At 52.8% G+C, this 25,487-nt stretch overlaps 1 protein-coding gene across 6 annotated transcripts in view; it reads left to right on the forward strand.

The window, feature by feature from the left end:
• Positions 1–261: 261 nt before the first annotated feature.
• Positions 262–25,487, forward strand: part of Agap3 (ArfGAP with GTPase domain, ankyrin repeat and PH domain 3) — a 49,401-nt gene continuing 24,175 nt past the window's right edge. For 2 of the 6 annotated variants that reach the window (XM_051152167.1, XM_051152172.1), the window contains exons 1-7: positions 265–647; positions 23,425–23,483; positions 23,715–23,802; positions 23,949–24,034; positions 24,114–24,255; positions 24,787–24,921; positions 25,059–25,186. In XM_051152167.1, the coding sequence (XP_051008124.1) occupies positions 326–647; positions 23,425–23,483; positions 23,715–23,802; positions 23,949–24,034; positions 24,114–24,255; positions 24,787–24,921; positions 25,059–25,186 (960 nt within the window). In that variant the 5' untranslated portion in view covers positions 265–325. Of the gene's footprint in view, positions 648–21,389; positions 22,282–23,424; positions 23,484–23,714; positions 23,803–23,948; positions 24,035–24,113; positions 24,256–24,786; positions 24,922–25,058; positions 25,187–25,487 lie in introns of those variants that run through there. The other 4 variants (XM_051152164.1, XM_051152169.1, XM_051152168.1 and 1 more) reach the window with 4 other exon arrangements.

Below are 25,487 nucleotides of genomic sequence, written 5' to 3' on the forward strand. Positions count from 1 at the left end.
GGCTCGGATGCGTGTGCCGGAGCCGGCGGGGGCGGCGGTGCGTGCGCATGACGCGGGGGGAGGGCCCGGGCCGCGCGCTCCCGGTCCCGTTGTTGTTGCCGCTGGAGGCTTCTCGGAGGCGCCAGCATCTCTGCGCCGCGAAACGCCGGGCGGCGGCCCCAGCGCGCGCGGCCGCGCCTTCTGGCCTGGGCTCCGAGCCTCATGCGCTAGCCCAGTGCCGCCGCGCGCTTCCTAGTTTGGGTCCCGCCAGCCCCGCGCGCCTGCTCGCCGCCGCGCCGCCCCGGGCCCTGGCTGGGCCCGCTTCGGGCCCCGCGCCTCCGGAGCCATGAACTTCCAGGCGGGCGGGGGCCAGAGTCCTCAGCAGCAGCAGAGCCTGGCGGCTCCGGGGGGCGGTGGCGGCGGCGGCGCGGGGGGCGGCGGGCAGTTCGGCGGTGCGGGGCCGGGAGCCGGGGGTGGCGGCCCCTCGCAGCAGCTGGCCGGCGGGCCCCCCCAGCAGTTCGCGCTCTCCAACTCGGCCGCTATCCGGGCCGAGATCCAGCGCTTCGAGTCGGTACACCCCAACATCTACGCCATCTACGACTTGATCGAACGAATCGAGGATTTGGCACTGCAGAACCAGATCCGGGAGCACGTCATCTCCATCGAGGGTGAGCGGAGCCGGGGGCTGCGGGAGCTGGGGCGCGGTGGCCTTTGCAGCGATGGACGCGGGGTTGGGGAGGTTCTCTACAGCCCCGGCCCGGCCCCTCTCTGTCGCTCAGGGGTCTTAGGGAGCTGAGGTTCGCGGTTTGCTAATGCGTGCTGCAGAGCCCTGGTCCAGGTTTTTCCATGTCTCTTACAGGAACACTTTTCTTTTCAGGGGCGGCGGGGGAGGGGTGTCGATCCTGTGCCATTGGGCACGGTTTTTTTTCCCCCCTCTTCGTGAATCGGGAGGTGAAGGTAGTTGTAGCTCCAAGGACTGATGCGCTGAGTCGCCAAGGACCGGAGGGCCTGGGCCACATCTGGCCACACAAGATCCAGCCTGGTGGGCTCAAGGGAAGACCTTAGTGGGGCGTGAAGGTGGTGCCGATGCTTGAGTGTAATCTTGGATGTTGCCCTGGCCCAGCCTGGTAGTAGGGGTGGAGGATCAGAGCCTCGGGTTAGTGGATGGCAGCCTTCCTGGGCCTCTCCCGCAGGCTTCGGAGGGTGGCGCTCCCCGCCGCTCAATCTTCCGACGCACACCCACCCCCACGCTTCTGCGGCCAGGCGGGCTCCGGCCTGGCCTGGCGCAGGGCTGGGCAGCTGTGGCCGCGTGGGAGACTCCGGATGGCCCCTCTGAGCGCTGTGTCCTTTAGCCCCCACCCCCACCCCGACCCAGGACGGTCATGCCTACTTAGCACGAGTCATACATCGGGCTGCCGGATGCTGACTGACCTCCAGGGAGGTCGGGCCTGCATCTATAGGGGGACTGTAACCCCTAGGCCATGCGCTGCCCCCAGCAATGCTCCTTCTTGTGGGCACTTGGGCCCTGAACTGTGGCCGCTGAAGGGCACATTAATTGGGGACACACTGCTGACAGGAAGCCCTACGACCTCTGGTGTAGTGGAGGCCGCCTGGCAGTAGCAACAGGCACCCCGGTGGCAGTGTTGACCTTCTAGCAAGCTTGGACAGATGGGCCTCGCCCTGGTCCATCTGCTTCCTCTTCCAACTCTGCTTGAAGGGGGCCGCCCACCAGCAGGTGGTGGGTTCTGCCTTAGTGGCAGTGCAGGGAGAGCCAAGGCTAGTTGCTGCTGACATGGAGTTCGATAGGGCATGCCCCTTATTTGGGCCCTACAGTTTAGATCCTGTTCCCCTCTTCCTCTTGTCTGAGACTTTGGAGTGGACTTGAACAGCCCTGTTTTGGTTTTTGAGGTACCCATAGCTGATGACTCTTCTGTGATCTTTTGTGAGTTGTCAACTCCCCCCCCCCCCTTTAGATCTAGGCCCCTTTGTTGTAACGTTCCCAGCTGACTTTCCTTTTGATCTTTTCCCAGCCTGGTTTCTTCTCTTTCCTCCCAAGGTAGAGTTCACTGTGAACTAATTAGGTGACAGAAAAAACTCATTAACATGAATTTGAGTAAATGTCCTGGATCACTGCAGTGGCTGGAGATTGGGAGGTGGTATTTGTGTGAGCTCAGGGTCTTCAGGAGAAATGAATTTAGAGATAAAAAATGTTTTTTTCAGAAGACATTCCGTTTTTTTGTTTGTTTTTTTTTCCCCCCTTAGATTCAGAGAGGGTGAGGTCAGAAATGACTGTTCCCTGAGCTTGCCTATTTCTGGAGGGAGTGTGGAGTGACCTACCTCCTGCAGGCACCCTCAACTCTCGAGATGATTTCTCCTGCATTTTTGGGAGGATGAAGCAACTTACTGGACAGCCACCAGTGAGACAGACGGACAGACAGACACACACACACACACACACACACACACAGAGGTGGGGGATCAGCTGTCTCAGACTTTCAGAGTTAGGAGAAGACAGATGGAGCCAGCTGGGCTCCACATCTACTTCCTGTTTATTAGTGTTGTTAGTGACCCAAGTCATCCCTGCTCCCACACCTGACTGGGCATCTTCTGTGGGAGCCATGGTCCCTGGAGGTACTTGGCTTGGTTTCCATCTCTGTCTTAACATGATAGGTGACGTTTCCCTTCTAGAGCCCGGCCCCAAGCAACTTCCCCTTTGTGGCGTGGAAGCTCCCCACCATTCCATCTGCTTAGTCTAGAAGCTTTTTTTCCTCACCATCATGCAATCCTGAGACCTGATGATACTTGTCACCAGACTGACCTAGCTGCTTGCCGTATACCACCCTTGGTTCTGGTGTCCCTGCCCTGTCCCTGCTACCTTTCTGTCTGGGAGAGCCTCCAAGCTCCTTCTTCCACCTTCCCCTTCTAGGCCTTTCCTGGGATTCCATCCTTCGCCCCCCCCCCCCCCCGTTTTTTTTTTACCCCTACCCCATTGGCTTTCCCACTTTTCTCAACCCAGCTTTTCTGCTGTAGGCAGGCTTTAAAAAAAGAAAAGCTCAAACCCAACCAGCCAGCCTCCTTCTCCAGTGTTCAGCCTTGTATGCTTCCTGCAGGAGACTTCTCCCATCTGCTTAACCATATTGATGTGTTCTATAAGGCACTGTCCCTACCTTGCCCAGAGTAGGGAGATAGTAGCATCTTGGGTATATCTTGCTCTTTCTGTTTAGACTGAACCCCCTAAACCCAGCAGACTTAGGCTATTACATAAACACAGAGCTGCCAAGAGCCTGTGTTCAAAGCACTGAGCTTTTTTGTACAAAGGGCTGACTTTTCACCTTGCTTCTGTTAATCTTCAGTGAAGGGCTTGTCTTATCAGAAGGTGACTGCCAGAACTATTTAGAACCAGGGGTCAGCAGGCCTCACCAGCGAGAAATGAAGGCTCAGAGAAGGGGGAGACCAATGCGAACCCAGCCTGATAGGACACAGGCTTGCAGTTAGCCTGCTCTCCCTCCCAGGGAAAAGTGAGTCTCCTGGCCACTGGAGAAGGAGCTCCTCCATGAGGAAGGTGTGTGTCTGTGGGGGATGGGACAGCGGCGGGGGCCTGCAGCTCAGCTCCGTTTCCGGTTTGGGCTCTAGGCCTGGAAGTGGACAGTGCCTGTGTGTGCATGCCATGTGGCTATTATTGTATGTGCAGGCGCCTCTTTGTTTTTCTCTGGGGTTTGTATTTCTTAAGAGAAGGAGAAGCTCCTTTGAGCATCCCTGCCATCTCGCTGGATCCTTCTCAGCCTCACTCACGCAGTCCCCACTGTCCCTGCCTTCCTACCCAGGCTATGGGTTAAGTGATATCCCAAAGCAACTGGAAGGAAGAGATACAGGCTTCTTCCTGTTTGGTTCACGCCTCTGCTAGACCGAGAGGGGGCCAGGTGCACTGGGAAAGCCCAGAGGGAGCAGCAGGAAGAGGGTTCTAGCCGCGGTCTCTGCCTGGCCAGCTTTGGCTGTTATTTTCCCATTGTTCCGGAGTTTCCCTAACCATATCCCTGCTGTAAGGAAAAGACAGGGAAGCATGCTCCTGGGCGCCGAGCTTTGCCGACTGTTCAGAGCAGTCTGCACTCTGGCCAGGATTCTCACCACAGGATCTGCTGTCCTGCGTAGTGGCCAAGCTTTACTCAGCGGCCCCAGCTTGTAGGTCAGGAATGGGCTGCAACCCACATCTATCACTCTGTGACTCCTACAGTTAGCTATTTTAGTGGAGAGGGCTTATTGGGGGCACGGCTGCTTATGGAGGACTTGGCACACAAGGGTTCTAGGGATTCTGAAAAAGAGGATGCCTATGTGGGGTGCTGGTAGGCAGCAAAGTGTGTTTGTTCCCATTCCATCTCTTTAACTCCTGCTAGGTGGCCCAGTTGCATCTGGGACCTCAGAACACAGGAGAACAAAGCGAAGAAGGGGAGAAGAGAGACCATAAGGGCTGGGCCCAGCTGCCCTCGAGGGATGGCTCAGCAGGCAAGAGGTATCAGAGTGCACTGGGAGTGGTAGCAATGAAGCTGGGTTTTCTGAAACCAGGGCAAAGCTGGGAGGCCAAGTGGAGGCCAGGCTTTCAGACTCTGACCTCAGGAAAACCGCCCTCATTCCACGGGCTCCAGGGTGCACAATTTTCCGCACCTCCCTCATCAGGGAAGCAGTACCACCTGCTGTCATCCCTCCTGCTGTCTCACATCTCTCCTCAAGTGTGAGCTGGGCATGGTGATTGGGAAGGTTTCCCACCCATAGGAGACAGGACTGTGTTTGGAATGTTTCTGAAAACATGTATGTGGTGGTATTCAGGGCATATAGCAGTTTGGGCCTCTGTGGCTAAACTCTGTGTTCATAAGGGACAGATAGGTGAAATGGGCAGACCCTGTGGAAGGGTATTTTCTTGAATTGGAAAAAAAAAAACCTTTTTCTTTTTTTCTTTTTTTTTTTTTAAAGATCTATTTATTTATTATTATGTATACAGTGGTCTGCCTGCATGTACACCTGCACGCCAGAAGAAGGCACCAGATCACATTATAGATGGTTGTGAGCCACCATGTGGTTGCTGGGAATTGAACTCAGGACTCTGGAAGAGCAGCCAGTGCACTTAACCTCTGAGCCATCTCTCCAGCACCCCCTCTCCCACAAATTTTTTTTCATACAGTATATTTTGATTATGTTTTACCTGCTTCTCCAATTTCTCCCAGGCCCTCCCCACCTCGTACCCACTCAACTTTATGTTCTTTTTCTCTCCTCTTTAAAAAAATAAAGAAATGGGCTGGACGTAGTGGTGGTACACATTGTTAATCCCAGCACTCGGGAGGCAGGTGTGATGGCGCATGCTTTTAATCCCAGTGTTTGGGAGGCAGAGGCAGGTGGATCACTGTGAGTTCGAGGCCAGTCTGGTCTACAAAGTGAGTCCAGGACAGCCAAGGTTATACAGAGAAACCTTTTCTCCAAAAAAAAAAAAAAAAAAAAATCTCATTTGAGGGCTGGAGAGATGGCTCAGCAGTTAAGAGCATTGGCTGTTCTTCCAGAGGACCCAGGTTCAATTCCCAGCACCCCACATGGCAGCTCAGGACTGTCTGTAACTATAGTCCCAGGTGATCTGATGCCTTCACACAGAAATGTATGTAGACAACACTCTAATGTACATAAAAATAATAAAAAAATATTTTTTTAAATCTCATTTGAGCCACCATAGTGGCACTTTTAATTTCAACAGTTGGAGGCAGGTGGATTTAATGTGCCTTTGAGGCCAGCTTGGTGTGTGTAGGGAGTTCAGCCAGCCAAACCTTTATAGTGGGGCCCTATTTGAAAGTGAATAAATAATAAACCTAATTTGAAGGGCTGAAGAAATGGCTCAGTAGTTAAGACCACTTAGTGCTCTTGTAGAGGACCTGGCTTAGTTTCCAGTGTCTGCAGTGCAGTTCACAACCATCTGTAACTATAGTTCCAGGGGATCCGATACCCTTGCAGGCCTCAGACATACGCGTGGCACACATACACATGCAGGTTGTTTCAGTTGGGTGTTTGTTGCTGTGACAAACACCCTAACCAAAAGCAACTTGGGGAGGGGAGGGTTTATTTCATCGTTCAGCCTATATCCCGTCTGGAAGGGAGGTCAGAGCAGGTACTAAAGGCAGGAATCGGGAAGCAGGAACAGAAGCAGTGGCTGGGGAAAGACAAATGCTGTTTACAGGCTTGCCCTGCGGGCTTACCGTCAGCTTCCTTTCCTACGATTTTTCCTTTCTTGCTTGTGTTTTCATGACAGGGTATCTCTGTGCAGCCTTGGCTGTCCTGGAATTTGCTCTGTGGACCTGACTGGCCTTGAACTCATAGAGATCCGCCTGCCTCTGCCTCCTGAGTGATGGGATCAAAGGTGTGTGCTGCCATCGCTACCGCCAAGGCTTCAGCTGCCTTTCTTACACCTCCCAGGGCCATGCCCGGTTGATTGATGAATCAAGAAAAGGTGCCACATGCTTGCCCCCAGGCCACTCTGATGGGACATTTTATCAGTTGAGGTTCCTGATGTTCAAGTGACTTTAGGTTGCTCAGGAGAACTATCTAGCACACAGATAAATTACAGACACGTAAATCTTTTTTTTTTTTTTTAAACAATCTTGGTTTGTTTGATTTTGGTTTTTCAAGACAGGGTTTCTCTGTGTAGCCTTGGCTGTCCTGGACTCACTTTGTAGACCAGGCTGGCCTTGAACTCCACAGAGATCCACCTGCCTCTGCCTCCCTAGTACTGGCAACACAGGTGTGTGCCACCACACCTGGCTTTAAAAATCTTGTTTTAATAATACATGGTGATGTGCTGAAAATAAGTATGTGTGTGTTATAGCTCACATAAAACAGGAAGTTTAGCCATGACTTGTTCTGCCTTCCTACCTGGAAGTGGCTGTCAGGAGCATCTCTTAGGCTCTTTTCCCTCCGGCTTTTTGGTGGGTTTTTGTACTGCTGGTTCTTAGAACAAGGACAGGGGTTTTTTTTTTTTTGTTTGTTTGTTTGTTTGTTTGGTTTTGTGGCCTGCATGCATGCATGCGTTTGTGTACTCATGAAGGAAGGACGTCAGCACTGCGTGTCTTCCTCAGGGGTTCTCTGACATTTTTTGAGTCAAGGTCTGTCACTGACTCAGCGATTACCAGGGCTTCTGCTGCCTGTGTCACTCCCTAGTGCTGTGCTTCCTGGCCCATGGTCCCACGCTCAGCTTCTCTGTGTGGTGCCAGGGAGTGACTTCAGGCCCTTTGGGACTCACTGTGGTCCCAGCTGGCCCGGAGCTTGCTATGTGATCGAGGATGACCTTGAACTGCTGCTTCTCCTGCTTTTCCTTCCCAGTGGGATTATAGGTGTGCGACATTATGTTGACTTTACACTTAAAAAAATACTTTTTCACATGCATGATGAATGGTTTGCCTGCATGTATAAATGTGCACAATGTGTGCATACCTGGTGCCAGAGGGGCTGGAGTTAGGACAGCTATGAACCCCAGTCCTCTGCCAAAGCAACGAGTGTTTTGAACCACTGAGCATCTCTCTAGTACCCCTCACCCCAACTCCTGTTCGTGGCTTTTGTTCTGTTTTGTGGCAGATGCTGCAGTGGGAGAAGAGGAGCCAGAGGCTCAGATACTTAACGGCAAGATACTTAAGCCAGTTTGTTCATCAGCATGCCCTGGGCAGGAAGTGAGGAGCCTAGGTTCTTGTCCCGCCTCTGTTCTGCCTGGCTAAGACAGTTTAGGCGCTCCACTCCGTGGTCCTGCCGTAGTTAAGTTGTGTGCACCCAACAACTGTGCATTACAGCATTTGGAACCATCTCAGGCTTGGCTCTCGGGACAGGGGTTCCAGCTGCCAAGTAGGGGACCAGGGAGGACTCCATGCTCAGTATGGAGCCTTCTCTCTCATGGCCTCTAAGATGTCTCACCTTAGAGCCCACAGGGAGCTTACCAATGGAATAGAGCCTGTGGGATGAAGGAGAGCTTCTGTGCCTCAGTTTACACACTTGACGTGTCTTAGTCTTGGTGTGCTGAGGACAGCAGGACCATCCATGAGTTAGGCTAGTGTCTGGTCTGTAGCCAGCCCGTGTGTTGATGGTAGTCTTATCCAGAAGGCTGTGCCGAATCCTATTTATGGTGAGGGCACACTGTTTATTACCTAGCTGTACATTTGTCTGATCATTTCCTTTGGACGATTTCCCAGATAAAGATGGTGAGATACAGAGTGTGCACATTTTTAGGACTTCTGCCACCGTCTGACTCCCAGGGGTAGAGATAGCCTTTTCCCTGCCCACTTCCCTGGCAGATGAGAAAAGAGCCAAAAAGAAAAAGACGAAAGGGCTTTCCCTGTTCCCACCTATATTTCTGTGATTACAGCTTGGTTTGCCACTTGATTGGCTTTAGTAGAAAGAGTCATTAAAGGTTTGTTGGGCTGAGAATAGAATACTTGCTTATTAAATAGAGTCTTGGCTTCTGTTTCTGGCATCTCTCTCTCTCTCTCTCTCTCTCTCTCTCTCTCTCTCTCTCTCTCTCTCTCTCTCTCACACACACACACACACACACACACACACCATTTATTCTCGTTTGATTTAATCTGCTCCTTGTGCAGGTTCCTATGGTTCGTTACTCCTGGATCTGTTCAGGCTTAAAATAAGTTTAAGCTCTCTTGGTATTGATTTTTCTTAATGGTTAGTTTTTGTTTTCTGGGAGTTAGTCCCTCCACCCCGCACTGTGCTTTCTTGTCAGCACTTTGGCACACAGTGCTCTAAGTAGGCCTGACAGAGCTGGGTCCCTGATGTATGTGCGGTCCAGTTCCTGACCATGATGGTATCTGATGCTTCATTTGACACTGCTATTTTCCTTTTTCTTTTGTTCAAATTTATTTAATTTTATTTTATGTGCATTGGTGTAGGGGTGTCAGATCCCTTGGAACTAGAATTACAGAGCTGCCATGTGGGTCCTGGGAATCACACCTGGGTCCTTCGGAAGAACAGACAGTGCTTTTAACTACTGAGCCATCTTTCCAGCCCCTGCTACTTTTCTCCCCAGCTCCCCTACTTGGCACCTTTGGGGTACCATCCATATCCCTGTCTCTTGCTTTTTAATTTGATGTTGCAGTGGCTTGTATATCCAAACCCGACTCAGGAGTGCGATCAAAGCCCACCCCTGAGACTAGGAGCCAAGATGGAGGGTGAAGGGGACTCTAGACCCCTCAGGTCTTCTTGTCTGGTAATGCCTCAAAGGCACAGCAGTTCTGTATAGCAAGTGTTCCTCTTGTTGGAGGATAGTCCTGTCAGAAACACCCTGAGTACTCTACAGTCCTTATTCTGAGGAGACGTTTGAAGATTTGTCTGCTTTCCGTGACTCGGAGCCCTGCCGCTTGGCTCCCAAGATTATTCTCAACTTTCTACTTTGGAAGAAGTAGTCAAAGCTGGTAAGGCATGGGCTTAAGAGCCGTGTCCCAGGGCTGGTGAGGTGGCTCAGGGTTTGAAAGCACTTGTTGCACAGGCCTGAAGGACCTGAGTTCGATCCTTAGAACCCACAGTAGAAGCCAACTCCTTAAAGTTGACCTCCCCCACCCCCGGAGGATACACCTGTGCGCATGCGAGAGAGAGACACACACACACACACACACACACACACACACACACACACACACACACACACACACACACACACACACGCTCGTGTTCATGAGATGGCTCAGCCAAGCCTGACAACCCAAGTTTAATCTCTAGGAACTACATGGTAGAACCAACTTTTGCAAGCTGCCCTCTGACCTTTACCTGTGTGCTGTGACTTGCATGTGCATGCATGCATGTACACAAAATAAATAAATGCTTGTAAAATAATGAACAAGTAAATAGGACTGTGTTCTGGAACCAGGCTGAATGCATCTGAGTGTGCTACTCTTCTGCTTTGCAGCCATGTGACCTTGGGTGGCTCCTGCAGCCTTTCTGTGTTGGATTCATTGTTGAGCGATGTGGGTAACTGGCATCTGGTTCATAGCGTAGGTTGTGAGTCTTAAGTGAAACAGGTGAAGCTGGGGAAAAGCAGGAGCCAGGAGGGCCTTTGTGACAACACAGGCGGGCGGCGGGGGGGCGGGGGGGGCATCACTCGTTTTAGCAAGGTTGCCAAGAGATAAGGACCAAATGAGATTCCCAGGGTAAATGCTCCCCATGCTGCCGGGCAGTTTAGGGTGTTCAGGGGGAGCCTGGGTGGGACAAGGTTCCCCTGCAGGTGCAGACTCAGGAGCTCGGGGCTCTGCGTGTGCCTGCAGCACTTGCTTTTCTGGCTTTGCCTCTCGATGGAAGCCTCTTTAACCCAGTACTGCTAGTGAGGCCTCTGAGGGTGACCTTGATGTCATCTCCTCCTGCCTCTACCTCCCAGGTGCTGAGATCACACATGTGCACCCCATGCCTGTTTATGTGGTGCTAGGGATTGAATCCAAGACTGCGATCACACGTGTGCACCCCATGCCTGTTTATGTGGTGCTAGGGATTGAATCCAAGACTGTGCTGCTAAGCAAGTATACTGTCTAATGGGCTACATCTCTAGTCCTCAGTGCTCAGGACCCTGTGGCTGGTTTTCATGGTACAAGAAAGTACTTTTCTACTGCTATGATAGAACACCACACCCAAGGCAGCTTCCGGGTGATAAAGGTTATTTGGGCTTATCCAGAGAATCCGAGTCCATCATGGTGGGGAGCATGGATGGCAGCAGGAAGCTGAGAGCACAGAAACAGGGTACTAAAGAGAGACTGTATGATCTCAGAGCCCCTCCCCCCAATGGCACGCTTTCTCCATGGACACTGGGTTAGAACCTGGCCCTGCTCAGCATCAGTGTCCATTATCCACCCAGATCCACCTTCAGTCTGTGCATCCAGTCAGGTGCGGCCTGCCTTGCCCATCACTCTGACCTGAAGTGGCCATCAATTAAAAGCCTTTCTAATTGGGGCTTGGAGAAATGGCTCAGTGGTTAAGATCCATGGCTGCAGCCGGGTGTGGTGGCACACACCTTTAATCCCAGCACTCAGGAGGCAGAGGCAGGTGGGTCATGTGAGTTCAATGCCAGCTGGGTCTACAAAGTGAGTCCAGGACAGGCAAGGATACGCAGAGAGACCCTGTCTCGAAAAACAAAAACAACAACAACAAAAAAATCCCTGGCTGCGCTTCCAAAGAATCTGGGTTCAATTCCCAGTACCCACATGGCAGTTCACAACTGTCTATAACTCCAGTTCTAGGATGTCTGATGTCCTTACACGGCCATACATGTACGCAGAACACCAATGTACATAAAATAAAAATAAATAAATGATAAAACTTGAGAAAAAAAAGAAAATGAGTCAAGCTAGGCACGGTGGTGTATGCCTTTAATCCCAGCACTCGGGAGGCAGGGGCAGGAGGATCTCAGTGAGCTCGAGGCCAGCCTGGTGTACACAGTGAGTCCAGGACAGTCAGAGCACTGTTACACAGAGAAACCTGACTCAAAAAACCAACCAAACCAAGAAGCTGTTCTTCTCAGCGGTGTAACAGTTTTGGGGAGATGTCATCCTGGACCCAAATTAACACATTGCCTTAGCACGTCTTGCTTACTGCAGGTCTCACACATTTTCCCTCCTGGTAGCCTCCCACCCAGCCAGCTTCACTTTGCCCACTTGTAGCACCTCTCTCCTCAAGTGCATAGGCTTCTTTACCATGACCTGGAGCAGCTGTTGCCATCCCTACCTGCCATGTGTCACATGCTTTACCTCTACTTCCTGATAGAGCCTTAGCCCTGTGCCTGTGGCAGAGCTGCCCAGGCCATTCCAGGTTCCCTAACCTGCCTGGTATGCTGGGTGCTTGAACCTCCAAGGAGCCTCCCTGGTTCCCTGGGTTAGAAAAGCATGCTCCTGGCACAGCTGAGGAGAGGCCTTCCAGATCAAGGGTCAGGACTGCTCTTTAGTCATGGCTGTCCTGGGCCAGCTGCTGCTAGGGCAGTGAGCATGGGTTTCCCAGGCAACCAGGTCAAGGGCCTATACAGCACTCTTCTCTAAGGGCTGGGGCCAGAGAGGGCCATTTATGGTGGCCGATGTGCTCTTCTGACTCATGTCACAGCAGCCAGGCATAGTAAGAGTGCCATAACAGGCATCCATAAGTTGAGGGTGTTTTGTTGTTTGTTTGTTTTGGAGACAGGGTCTCTACAGAGGTCTGGCTATCCTGGAACTCACTATGTAGACCAGGCTGGCCTTGAACTCACAGAGATCTGCCTGCCCCTGCCTCCTGAGTGCTGGGATTAAAGGCGTGCCACCACACCCATTCATTAGTTTTTGACTAGCCCAGTAGCTGAGGTCCATTTTAGGTAGGTCCAGATGGTGAAGGAAAAGAGTGGTACTAAAGGAGTGCCCTTCAAGGGCGCAGAGGGGGCTTGAAAATCACAAGAGCCCTGCTTTTGAGCTCATGTTCCTGTCAGGACACCCCAGGCCTCAAGGTGGTACTGGGAGGAAAGCCTGTAGGAAGCAGAGCACTTGTTTGGTCCCTAGCCATGTGGAGATGGGTAAGAAGCTAGGAGCTTCATTGATAGGGTCAGAGGATTCAGGTGACAGTGAGAAAGGAGGAGGCTCACAGAGTGGTGGTCATCTTTCTGTGTGGGGACACAGTGAGCCGCACAAAGACCCTCTAAGGATGAGTAACAGATAGAGAGGGTCCGTAAAGCCGTGGCATCCCTCCAGGGAAGGGTAGGTGAGCCCTCATAGCCCTGAGGACAGCATGGCCATCTCAGGTATATGTTGCCATCTTCCTTTCTTTGAGCTGGGAGCCCTCCTTCCCAGCGTCTTAGCCCTGCTGACATGGATACATTCCATGGGCCTTGTTAAGCTGAGGACCTTGGTGGTGTTTGGGGTAAGGTAGGAAGAAAGACTGGCTTTTTCCTTATAGGAAGCCTGGAATAGGCCAATTCAGGATTAGGGCTGGGAGTAGGTGCTTCCTAGTGGCCCTGGGGGCAGGGTGTATGCAGATGCTGCTGGAGGCTGCAGCACCTGCCTGCTGTTTTGACAAGCACAGCCAGACACAGTTTTACTGAAGTATTGATTTTTATTGTGCAAATTGCTGCTGTAATGTATTTTAAAACCACACAAACATGCCACCCCTCACTCTAGCACTTTTTGTGTATGTACTGCAGTGTCACAGGCTCTTGGTGTGAGTGATGAGGAGATGCAGGATTCTGAGCTGGGCCTTCAAGACCAGCTCTGCCATCTCAGGTGGAAAAGTAATGAGAGAGGGATGTTGGTCTGGTACTTGTGGTGGCCCAGATAGTACCCCATACACTCATCCTTTTGGATCATTTTTCCAACTTCAACTTCACTTTGCAGACAGGGAAACTGAGGTATGGAGAAGTTGTTGTTGTTGTTTAATGATGTAAACTGCTTGATCATCAGTAGAGCGTTTGAGACAGTAGGATAGTAGCACCCAGGTTTCCGTGCCTAGAGCTCATCTCCTGTCCTGTGTTAGTAAGCAAGGTTGTAGGGGGTACCCCCACATCCTGGAAATAAAGTGTATACAGCCCTTCTTCCATGGCATTAGTGTGCCTTGATGGTCCTTCCCTGTGTCTGTAGTCCTGCTGGGTGTCAGTGGACAGAATGCCCTTCCCTTCCCTGGACAAACACAAACATCGCTCTTGTCTAGCGGATGGCTGGTGGTAGTGTTCACGTGTTGTAATCCATTGCAAGCCTACCAGTGTAATTACATCGCTCATCACACGATGTACGTGTACCGGCTAAGCAGCTAGCGTGCTCCCTTCTGCAGAGAGCTTCTGCAAGGTGCTAAGAAACAAGTTTGAAAAACCCAAGAGAAAAGGAGACGAAGAATAGGGCGAGAGAGAGGTGAAAATGAAACTCAAGTAGTCAGTCACCATGAAAAGATGCTCTCCTAGCAACCAAACACACACACACACACACACACACACACACACACACACACACACACACACATCCAGGCACACAGGAGCTACTGCCTGCCCTGTCCACAGAGCAGAACTGGGACATTCTGGTGCGCTCACACATGCGTGCACATGTGCATGCGCTCTTGTGTAGCAGGGGTGCATGCAACACTGCTGATGGGTGACTGGGATATTGGATGAGTCCCATAATATTTATGTAGTAGGGATGACCTTGACATCTCCCAAATGTTATGATTTTAAGTATATCTACCATGGAGAGTTTATGGGGTCCTAGGGATTGCACCTGGGCTTTTGCTTATCTAGACAAAATTCTGCCAACTAAGCTCTACCTTCACCTGCCAACCGTCCTTCATTACATAGCCCTGGCTGGCCTGAGACTTGTTACTCTGTTTCAAAAATAAGCCCATTCAGCTAAGTGAAGCAGAATTTTAATTCATGGAACTTCAGTGCTCTGTTTGTTTGTTTGCCTTGTTTTGTTTTTTCCAAGGTTTCTCTGTGTCGCTTTGGCTGTCCTGGATCAGGACAGGTTGGCCTTGAACTCACAGAAATCTGCCAGCCTCTGTCTCCCCAAATCCAGGGATTACAAGCTTGTGCCACTGCCTCTGGCATTTGTTTGCCTTTTTAAAAAGACACTTTCACTCTAGTTGCCTGGCTCCAGATTCACGGCAGTCTTACATCAACCTAGGATCCTCCGTGTTAGGACTACAACTCTGAGGCCTCACACCTGGCTGTTGTGTGTTGTTCAGTTTTGAAGGAAGAGACCATTAACACATGCATGCATGCACACAAGTATGCACTCCCAGGAACTTAAAAGTGCAGGTAGAAGTTCCCACCTACCCTATCTGGAGGTGCCACAGCTGGCTCTAAGAAGTCATGGGTCTCATTTAACCGGTGATGGTGATGACAGTGGTGGCGCATGCGTGCATGCGTGTGTGTGTGTGTGTGTGTGTTTATTTGGAGGCCTGACACAGCCATGGTATTGGACAGCACACTTCCTTCTCTGAGCATCACAGTTATCACCTCCCGAAGACTAGCCTGTGGCTTCTGACCTGAAATCCTGGCAGGCTGCAGGGCACTGAGAACCTCCTAAAAACCACGGCAGCACAGTTTTTTCCTATAGGGTCCTTTTGTAGTTTCCTTGGGCAAAGAATTATAACAAATTACCATGAGCTAGATAGCAGTTTATTGTCTCATTTCAGGGACACAAAACTGATGAGATGAAAGTGCCAGCAGGGCCGTACTGCTTCTGATGGTGCTAGGAGCAGATCTGTCACAGGTTCTCCTTGCTGTACAGATGGCCATCTTCTCCCTGTGTCTGTGTGCTTTCACAGACAGGGTCTCTCGTGGCCCAGGCTGGCCTAACTCACTGTGAGGCTGAGAATGATCTTGAACTTCTGACCCTTCTGCCTTCTGAGCACTGGGGTGACGGTGCTCCAAGTGGCTGCTTTATGCTATGCTGGGGGTCAATCCCAGGGCCGTGTGCATGCTAAACAAATACTTTATCAGAGCTGAACTACATCTCCAGCCCCCATGAACAGATTTACATTCGCGTGGCTAGGCCAAATGTCCTCTTTTGACATGGCCAGGGTCAGGTGCCCGCTCCACTCCAGTCTGACCTCAGCGTCTTCAGTAAGTACATGTACAACAGTGCTGTTTTCACATGTTCTGGCTGAGATCTAGGTGTAGGGCCTCCAATCTCCAGAACCCCCAGCTCGGAAGGCTAGAGCAAAGGTAGAGGAGACCAGCCTAGGCTTGGCTGCCCTGGCAGATGTGAAACTACAGGCCTTGGGCTGAGATTCTACCTAGCCTATTAGGCATCTAGCACTGGTGTTAGTCACTCATGTCTACATGACCTTTCTTACCCAGTAGGTCCTGCCCCTTACAATGCTCAGCTGCTCCCCACCAGCCCCAGGATCTTACCATTGGCTCTGTGTACAGTTTCAACTGGGAAGGTGGGGTTTTTTTCTGTTTTATATATCAAATCTGAAGTTCAGTAAGGTTGTGATGAGTGTAGGCGGTCACACAGCTAGTCGGTGCCTATATTAGCTGCTTTTTGTGTTGCAAATGCCTGGGGGAAAGCAGCTTCAGGTTTATCTTGGTTGGCATTGGAGTGTTCCTGTCCATCTCCTAGTGGGGAAAAGCAGGCAGCAGCAATGTGGGGCAGCCAGCCACATTGCATCTCAAGTCAGCAATCAAGGTGACTGCTGGTGCCTGACCCAGCGTGTAGAAAGGTGGCACTCACATTGAGGGCATGCCTTACCATCTGAGCTAACCCAACCTAGGAACTTCCTCATAGACGTGCTCAGAAGTTGGACTTGTGGGTGACTTTAGGTCCTGCCAAGTTGACAGTGAGCATTGATCCATTGCAGTGCTGGGAGGTGAGTTTGAGCCCAGCTGTGCTCTTCTAATTTGGGCTTGTGTGGATTGTGCCATTGTGACGTACTGTCAACAGACTGCTCCTTAAGGAGAGCCCTGGTACATAACTCACGTGTTGCTAAAACTCTAGTGGGCTCCGCTGGGAAGCCAGACACACATGAGGAACACACCTCAGAGTGGAGAGCTAGGTGATGTTGGCAGGGATCACTGAGACCCTGTGGTCTTCCACAGGAGGGACAGTTCCACTGAGATCTGAGTGACCAAAAGGACCAACAACAGGTGGAGGTTGTATAGTGAGGTAGAGGTAAGTGGGGGTGATAGGTGAGATCAAGCAGAGTCAGGGGCACAAAGACAGGGATGCAGTTCAGAGTGTCGTGGGCTGCAGGGCTTTGCTGTCAGGGACAAGGTCATAGTCTAAAAGGTCATGAATACCCCCACGGGCACGAATATAGATGTCAGTGTGGCAGCAGATGAGTGTAAGGAGATCATTAGGAGGTTGATATGGTGGCATAGGTGGGCTGTCGGACAAAGGAACCCCTTTTTGGAGGAAGTGCAAGAATGGCTGGGACCCATTGGGAAGTGGTGGGAACAGGCTTCTTTGGCTTGAGCACCTAGGGGCAGATCTCTGCTATTTGCCTGGGCAGAACAATTTGGAAGTAGAACTTCAAGGTGAATTGTTATGTTGGTTTTTTTGTTTGTTTGGTTGGTTGGTTGGTTTTGGTTTTGGCTTTTTGAGACAGGGTTTCTCTGTGTATCCTTGGCTGTCCTGGACTAACTTTGTAGGCCAGGTTGGCCTTGAACTCATAGCTATCCACCTGCCTCTGCCTCTCGAGTGCTGGGATTAAAGGCGTGTGCCACCACCGCCTGCTCGAGGTGAATTGTTAATGTAGCTTGTTTGTTTGTTTTTCAGGACAGAATTTCTCTGTGTAGTCTTGGCTTTTCTGGATCACACTGGCCCTAAGTTTACAGAGATCTTCCTGCCTCCCCCTCCCTGAGTGCTGGGATTACAGGCGTGTGCTACCACTGCTCGCAGAGTTGTTACTGCAGTTTTTAAGAAGGCAGGGTCCCCTACCCAAGGATTCTTTTTCTTGACTCCCTGACATCTGACCTGGATACCTGTGTTGAGGGAAGAGCCTCTCAGACACTTCAGTCCCACGGACTGTGTGTGGTGGTGCACTGTATGCCTTTTACGATTTAAGAGCCAGCCCTAGGGCCCTGCCATGCTAGCATGCTGCTGCAGGGAGATGCTCTGCTGCCACCTTGTGGCCAGCAAGAGCCTGGCTGGTCTTAGAGGCTCTTGAGTCCTAGGTTGAACAGGGATGCCCATCCATCCATTCCTTGGCAAGCAAGGTGAATGCAAGCTTTGATGTCTAGGCAAAAGCTGTTCCTTCCTCTGTTTGTAGAGTGGCAGCCACCAGTTTCTTGTGGCTGTGGAAGTCTCGGTGCTTATCATTAGCAAGCACTAGGTGATTGCAAACCAGGTGGGAGCCCGTGGGAGTTAGGCATAGCTGCTTCTTTCTGCCGAGGAGCCAATGTTCTCTTCCCAAGTGTGTCTCACATCTCATCCCGGCCCATGGGGCCCTTCTCTTTCTGCTGAGGGACTTCTCTGTCCCTAGACACCCCTGTGCAGGGGACTTGAGTCCCAGGCTGAACAGGGGGTGTGCTTGCTTTCTGTACACTCTGGCCAAGGAAGAAGTTGCTCACCGTGGTCTGGAATGCACAACCAGGGTCTGTGAGAGATTTATCACTAATCCTTCAGAAACTTCCAGCCTCTGTAGAGCAGATACACCCTGGCACTTAAGAGAGCCGTAAGAAATAGCTGCTGTGGGAGGGCTGGTTTGTGGGGTTGATCCTGTTGAACAGTTCCAGCACACAGCTTTCAAGGCCGACCTCACTGCTCTTTGTAGGTAATGGCTATGTAGATCAGAGCTGTGGTGGTCACGAGCACTTAGAGCAGGTGTGTGCGGGTGTGTACACGGCTAGAACCTGTCCCACTGCTAAAGTAACTACTGCCCTGTGCTTGCATTCTCACTGGGATGTAACGGCAGTCTTATTCTGTGGGAGAACAGTTCCTGTGCTTGATGGCTAGCTAAAGGCGGGGGAGTGTCTCAGGTAGGGTTTCTATTGCTGTAGTAAACGCCATGACCTGACCGTAAAGGACTTGGGAAGGAAGGAAAAGGCTTACTTTGCTTACACAACACAGTCCATCAGTGAAGGAAGTCTGGGTAGGAACTACAGTACAGCATATGGAGGAACGATGTTTACTTACTGCTTGCTCAGCCCACTTAAAAAAACAAACAAACTTAATTTTCTCATACATCTCTACCAGTTCCTCCCCTCATCTCCCCTCTCACCCTGATCAAAAAACAGAGCAGGCCTCCCAGGGATATCCACAGAACAAGCCATAACAAGTTATAACGAGGCACTAACCCTCATGTCGAGGCTGGTCACAGCAATCCAGTAGGAAGAAAAGGGTCTCAAGAGCAGGCAAAAGTCAGAGACACTCCCCGTTCCCACTGTTGAGAGTCCCACAAGAACACCAAGCTACACAACAGTAATGTTGTACATGCAGAGGACCTGGCTTAGACCCATACAGGGTCTGTGCTTGTCACGTCAGTCTCTGAGCCCCTATGATCCCTGCTTAGTTTATTCTGTGGGCTGTGCTCCTGTGGTGTCTGCGACCCCTCTGTCAGCCAGTCCACTTTCTCATAGCACTCAGGACCAGCTGCCCAGCGTGGCACCACTCACAGTACACGGAGCTCTTCTACATCAGTCATGAGTCAAGACAACAAGACAGTATCCCCACAGGCCTGGGCAGTCTTCGTCTTTTAAATTTACTTTTATCTTACGTGCACTGGTGTTTTGCCTGCACCTATGTCTGTTCGAGAGTACGATAGTTGTGAGCTGTCATGTGGGTGCTAGGAGTTGAACCTGGGTCCTCTGGAAGAGCATTCAGTGTTCTTTTTTTTTTTTTTTTTAATATTTTATTTAACTTTAATCTATGTACATTGGTGTGAGGGTGTCAGATCTTGAAGTTACAGACAGTTGTGAGTTGCCATGTGGGTGCTGGGAATTGAACCCGGGTCCTTCGGAAGAGCAGGCAGTGCTCTTAACCGCTAAGCCATCTCTCCAGTCCCAACTTTGGAGTTTTCTCTCCCGCCCCCTCCTAGACAGGGTTTCTCTTGTGTAGCCCTGACTGTCCTGGAACTCACTTTGTAGACCAGGTTGGCCTTGAACTCACAGCGACCCACCTGCCTCTGCCTCCTGAGTGCTGGGATTAAAGGTGTGCACTACCACTGCTTAGCTTGGCAGTCTTAAGGATATATTTCTCTCATTTAAGATTTCCTCTTTCCAAATATGTCTAGGTTTGTGTCAAGTTGACAAAACCAGTCAGCACAGGAAGTCAAAATAAACTACATCCTTCTGAAGGGCTCAGGAAGGCTGGCCTACTTACGTTAGCCGGGTGCACGCCTTTTATCCCAGCACTTGCGAGGCAGAGGCAGGTGGATCTTGGTGAGTTCAAGGCCAGCGTGGTCTACAAAGTGAGTCCAGGACAGCCAAGGCTACACAGAGAAACCCTGTCTTGAAAAACCAAAAAAAGAAAAAAGAAATTGTGAGTCAAGAGCTCTGGGGTTGTGACTGTTCTGGGCCTGCCTGGGATCCCGGGAAAGGCTGCTCTGTGGAACCACCTATTACATCTACTGCTAGGGGCAGGGAAGCTACCACCCTCTCCACTCTTATTAACTAGTCCCAGGAGGATGCAGATACGCCCAAGATCCAGCCCAGGACTTGAAAGTTTCCAGTTCTCCTTTCTAGGAGCACCTTGATTGGCGAGGCTCTGCCTTCCCAGGCATTCCCCCTAACCCCAGCCCCTCAGGAATGTGCTGCTTTCTTTCATCTGCCAGTTCTTACAGGGACTGTGGCGGGATTCTGAGGCTGAAGGGGCCTAGGAGGAGGCAACCTAGGAGGATGGTCAGTTTCCTGGGTCACTCAAGCGCTGCCCTAACTGGTCTCCTCCCATCTGTTCCTGTGCCAGTGGTTGCTGGAAGCCAGGAGAGGAGTAACATGGATAGTGTGCATCATAGCATGGAGCACTTGCCCCATCCTGGGGTGAACTTGAAGTTTCTGGGGACTGTGTGCAGCCCACACACCTGATGCCAAAAAGACACTGGAATTGGGGGTGCTTTCATTTACAGTGTCAGCTAAGGCAGGTGAGGGCCTGACTGGGTAGCAGGGGGTTCAGGAATCTCTCTTGGGCACTGAGGTTTTGTGTTTTCTGCTGCCCTCTGGTCTAGTCTAAGCAAAATAGTGTCTTCAGAGTTTTATAATCTAGAAAGAAAAAGGCTGCCTCAGTCATCAACAGCAGCCACTGTAGCCTCAAGTACCTCTTAGCCTTAAGAACATCAGAGCCAGCCCAGCGCATGCGTTGGGAGGCACATGGATCTCCGAGTGAGCCTGGTCTACACAGGGAGTTCCAGGACAGCCCAAGGCTACACAGAGAAACCTTGTCTCGAAAAACAAAACAAAACAAAAAGAACATCAAAGCCAAAACCAGATAGGGTCACTTCATTAGAATTTCCAGTTTACAGACAGAAGGCTGAACCTCAGAGATGGCATAAGATTGCCTGTCTCCTAGCTCAGAGTTTGGGCTTCCAACGAATCGGACTGTCCCTGGAGCCCTTGGTCTTGGTCCATCCTCTTTAGAGAAAAAGAGAATGGTTCACTTTTCTACAAAAGTGCCTCGTGCTTTTGGACTGTTATTTATTTGGCCTGCTCTTAATGACACTCCTCACCTACCTGCCCAGTCTTAGGAGGAGCCCTGGCTGGAATTTCCTGTTTTCTGAGGGTTCCCAGGGGCTGCCCCAGCAGGCTGGCTGCCCTGCCGTTCCTGGGTGTTCCAGGCCAGACTTGCCGCCTCTCCTGGTTAGGCTGGCTCCAGGCCCTTCCAGGTCTGGGCTTGCAGGCTCTAGGTGGAATTGTTAAGGGACTTTATCGGCCCGCACCAAGGTGCCCAGAGGCCGGAGGTCCGTGCGCCCCGGCCGCGGCCCCGGCCCGGGCCCAGCCCCGCGTCCCTCGCCATGGGCCTGGCCTTTGCCTGTGGGCCCTGAGCATGGAGCGGGGCTGGCCGCCGGGGGAGAGCTGCAGCGGGGAGCGGCCCGCCGTCTGCCGCCGCGCCCTCAGCGTCTGCGACTCGCTGGACCTGCACAGCTCCCCGGCCGACCGGACCGCCGCCGCCCTGCAGGCCGCCTTGTGCGCCGCACGCGAACAGCCTGCGCGCCCACGGAGCGTGTGCTCCGGGACTCCGGGGTCTGCGCCCTCCGGCGCGCGCGGCCTGCTGCTCGGCCTCCTGCGCCCGCGCCACGGCCGTCGGGGCCCTGCGCCCTCGGAACGGCCGGGCTCGCCGCCGCCCAGCCCTGAGCTCAGCCCCGCGCCTACCCGGCGCAGCCGCGGTCCTGGGGCTCGGGCGTCTAGACCGCGGCCCACCAGCATGACGTTCCTGGAGGTGAACCGTCTAGAGCTGGCGGCGACGGAGGCGCCGGGAGCGGGGCTTGGCCGCACCGGGAGCTCGGGCTTCCTGCGGGGCGCGTCGCTGTGGAGTAGCCAGCGCTGGCAGGTGTTCCGTAGTGGCGGCGGGCGCGGCGGTGAGAGTCCCCGGAGGGGCCTGTCTGCGCTCAGGAAGAGCTTTAGCTTCCGTCTGCGCCGCGGCCAGGAGATCCGGCGCTCAGAGTCGGGGCTGCTTGCCCGGCCACCTCGTGCGCGCACCCGCAGCGACGGCGACGCTAGCTCCCTGGGTACTTTCCCCAGCCGCCGAGACCTGCTGGGCGCTGACGCCCCGTGCTCGCCACCGGAGCCCGGCCGCCCCCGCGCCGCAGCTAGCCTCTGGAAGCTGCTCACCAGCCGCTTCCGCCGGAGGGAGCCCGCGCCCGCGGCGCCGCTGTGGAGCCGCCGGGCAGCCGGGACCCCAGGACTCCTGGGTGGGCTGAGCGGTAAGGGGGGATCGCTGTGCGCCATAGTGGCCTCTGGTTGGAGTCTGGCAGTAAAGTTTGTGTGAGAAACAGTAGGAACCTACCTGATAGAGGCGGGTGGGTGGGCATTGCCTGCAATAGCTGGGTCTGGTCCAAGTGCCTTCTTTGGCCAGTCGGTATGTCTAGGGTCCGTGGAATTGCCCAGAGGAGATAGCAGTTGTGAGAGTTCCAGTCAGTGGCTCTGCCCATAGCATCCTGGCATGGCATCCTAAGAGACCTGAAGGGCCTGGGTTCCATTGTCATCCTCTTTCTATACTGGTTGCTTAGGGAAAAGGCTCTCGAATGGACTAGAGAGTTCCTAGCTGGGGACTGACATCTCCAGCAGCTGAGGTCAGGGACTGATTGTGGACTTCAGTGAGATAATGTTGTGAAGCATCTGTGGGCCGGGCCAGTGAGTGGGAGCTGGGCAGGACAGCAAGTACTGCCCAGACAAAGGCCAGGCCATCTAGAACTTGCTGGGGTGTAGGAGATGAGTGCTGGCTGTCAGGTCTGGGGCACCTAGTAGCGGGAGGCTTCCCTTCATAGGAATTTTGAGTCTAGGGGGCCAGTGGTTCTGAGGCTGGTCTCCTGCAGAGGTGCTGGGGTGAAGGCCTAGCAGGGCACGCTGGATGTGCCTCATTGGACCTGCCTTTACAGAACAGGGCCAGGTGAGGCTCCTCCCTCTTCGCTCTGACTCAGGAATGTGGTAGGTGGCCCCACCCTGCTAAGGGTGAGCTGTTCCTACTCGCAGGAAGGAGACTGGTCCCCCTTGCCAGGGCCCTGCCCATTTTGGGTCTGGTCTGAGACCTGCTGAGGTAGCCTCTCACCTGTGTGAGAGGCATCTAGGCACCAGGCCAGGTGAGCTCATGTGGAAGCTACGCCCCTTATGGACCATAAGAAGAGAACAAGCAGGGGCAACAGGCCCAGTACAGGCAGGATGAGCCTCAGCCTGCAGTCCTGCCCAGTTCCCTGGGGAGGAGCTAGAGGGGAGGGTCAAGGCCTTGTGGTGGACAGTAGTGTCTGGCCTTGACTGAAAGGAGTGTTAGAGGTGGTATTTGTAAAGGTTAGGGCAGGTGTGTGTGCGCGCACCACCGTGGCCCTGATGGAATGGCTCTGTCTTTGCAGACTCATTTGTGAACAGCCAGGAGTGGACCCTGAGCCGCTCGGTGCCAGAGCTTAAAGTGGTGAGTGGGCCCATGGGAGGTCCAGAGGCCCTGTGGCTGGGAGGGCCAGGCGTTAGGTTGTGGGCCTGGGTACTGCTTCTCCTCTTTCCTCTGTTGCCTTGCTCCTTCCCCCTGGCTTTTTCTGGGCCTCTCTACTTTCCAACCTGCATGTGTCCTTCCTTACTCTTAAGGCCCAGCTTCACTTTTTCCTCATGCCTTCTGACAACTGCTTTACTCATTCCTCTTCTGCAGGGCATAGTGGGGAACCTGTCTAGTGGGAAGTCAGCCTTGGTGCACCGGTATCTGACAGGGACCTACGTCCAGGAAGAGTCCCCTGAAGGTGAGCATCACAGGCGAGGCTGCCCTGGAGGCTGGCTAGCTTGCTTCTTCCTCCACCATGTGTCTACGCATGCGCGCGCACAAACACACACACACCACCATGTTCTTCTTTCTCTACATTTGGTCCTGACCTTTACTCTGTCCTAGGGGGTCGGTTTAAAAAGGAGATTGTGGTGGATGGCCAGAGTTACCTGCTGCTGATCCGGGATGAAGGAGGCCCCCCTGAGCTCCAGGTGATGAGCCTGCTGACTTGCCTGCCCAGTGTCCAACTTCACAAGGGCCAGTGGGTGCTGACTTTGCTTATCCCCCCAGTTTGCTGCCTGGGTGGATGCGGTGGTGTTTGTGTTCAGCCTGGAGGACGAAATCAGCTTCCAGACAGTGTACAACTACTTCCTGCGCCTTTGCAGCTTCCGAAATGCCAGCGAGGTGCCCATGGTGCTGGTGGGCACACAGGGTGAGGCAGGGCATGGTGTTGGGTGGGGTATGGTGGTGGACCAGTAAAGTCTTCATAAGCAGGTCCTGAGACCCCAGCTCCCACTCCCTGCCCAGCAGTGACAGGCTCTTAACTACCATGGGGCCTTAAACCCTCGGTCTTTAATTTACTTTTCTGTGGATGATTCTCAAAATCTCTGTGATTATTGTGTCCACAGTTGTTTTTGTTGTTGTTGTTACTGAAACAAGGTGTCTCACTCTGTAGCCCAGGCTGACCTCGAATTTGCAGTTTTCTTGTCTTAGCCTTCCAAATCTAGGATTATAGGCATATGCCGCAACACTGGGCTCTGTCCACATGTATTTTCAGTGCATGAGTGAGGACTCATGAAGTCATTGGTTTGTTTTCACTTAAAAGAGGCAATAATAGAGTGAAAACAATGTCCGGGCACCTGAGTTCTCCGTGCTCTGTGCAGCCTACTTGGGCCTCTGCCGGCCCACCAGTGCGTAGCCCTCCATTGCTCTCAGCCAGCTGAGTGCTTCCGTCTTCCACCAGATGCCATCAGTGCGGCCAATCCCCGGGTCATTGACGACAGCAGGGCCCGCAAGCTGTCCACAGACCTGAAGCGCTGCACCTATTACGAAACGTGCGCAACCTATGGGCTCAATGTGGAACGAGTCTTCCAGGATGGTAACTCAGGACCCCAGAGCTGGGTGTAGGGTGGCTCTGAGGCACGCACTTGGTGCTCTGTGTATCCTGGGAGCTGCCAAGCTGGGCTTTCAACCTCTTTCTCCAGCAAGTAAAATTGACTTTGCTATTCCCTGCAGTGGCCCAGAAAGTGGTAGCCTTGCGGAAGAAGCAGCAGCTGGCTATCGGGCCCTGCAAGTCCCTGCCCAACTCACCCAGCCACTCGGCCGTGTCTGCTGCCTCCATCCCAGCTGTACACATTAATCAGGTGCGGTTGCCTGCCTGTCCTCCCTGGTCGTGTGTGTGTGTGTGTGTGTGTGTGTGTGTGTGTGTGTGTGTGTGCGCGCGCGCGCGCGCGCGCGCGCGCGTGCGTCCCCGTCCGTCCGTCCCAGCATCTCGGCTCATCCTCACCCTTGCTCATCTCTCGCCTCCTAGCCTTGCTGTGGCTCCAGGTCTGTTTACCCTGCATGGTTGCCCTTGGTCTGGCCTTTTCCTCATCCCAGTTTCTATCCCATTCACTCCACTGTCTTCCCTCTCAACTGCTCTAGCTAAGACATCAAAACATGTGT

This window comes from Acomys russatus, chromosome 10, assembly GCF_903995435.1.
Source record: "Acomys russatus chromosome 10, mAcoRus1.1, whole genome shotgun sequence".
NCBI lineage: Eukaryota > Metazoa > Chordata > Mammalia > Rodentia > Muridae > Acomys > Acomys russatus.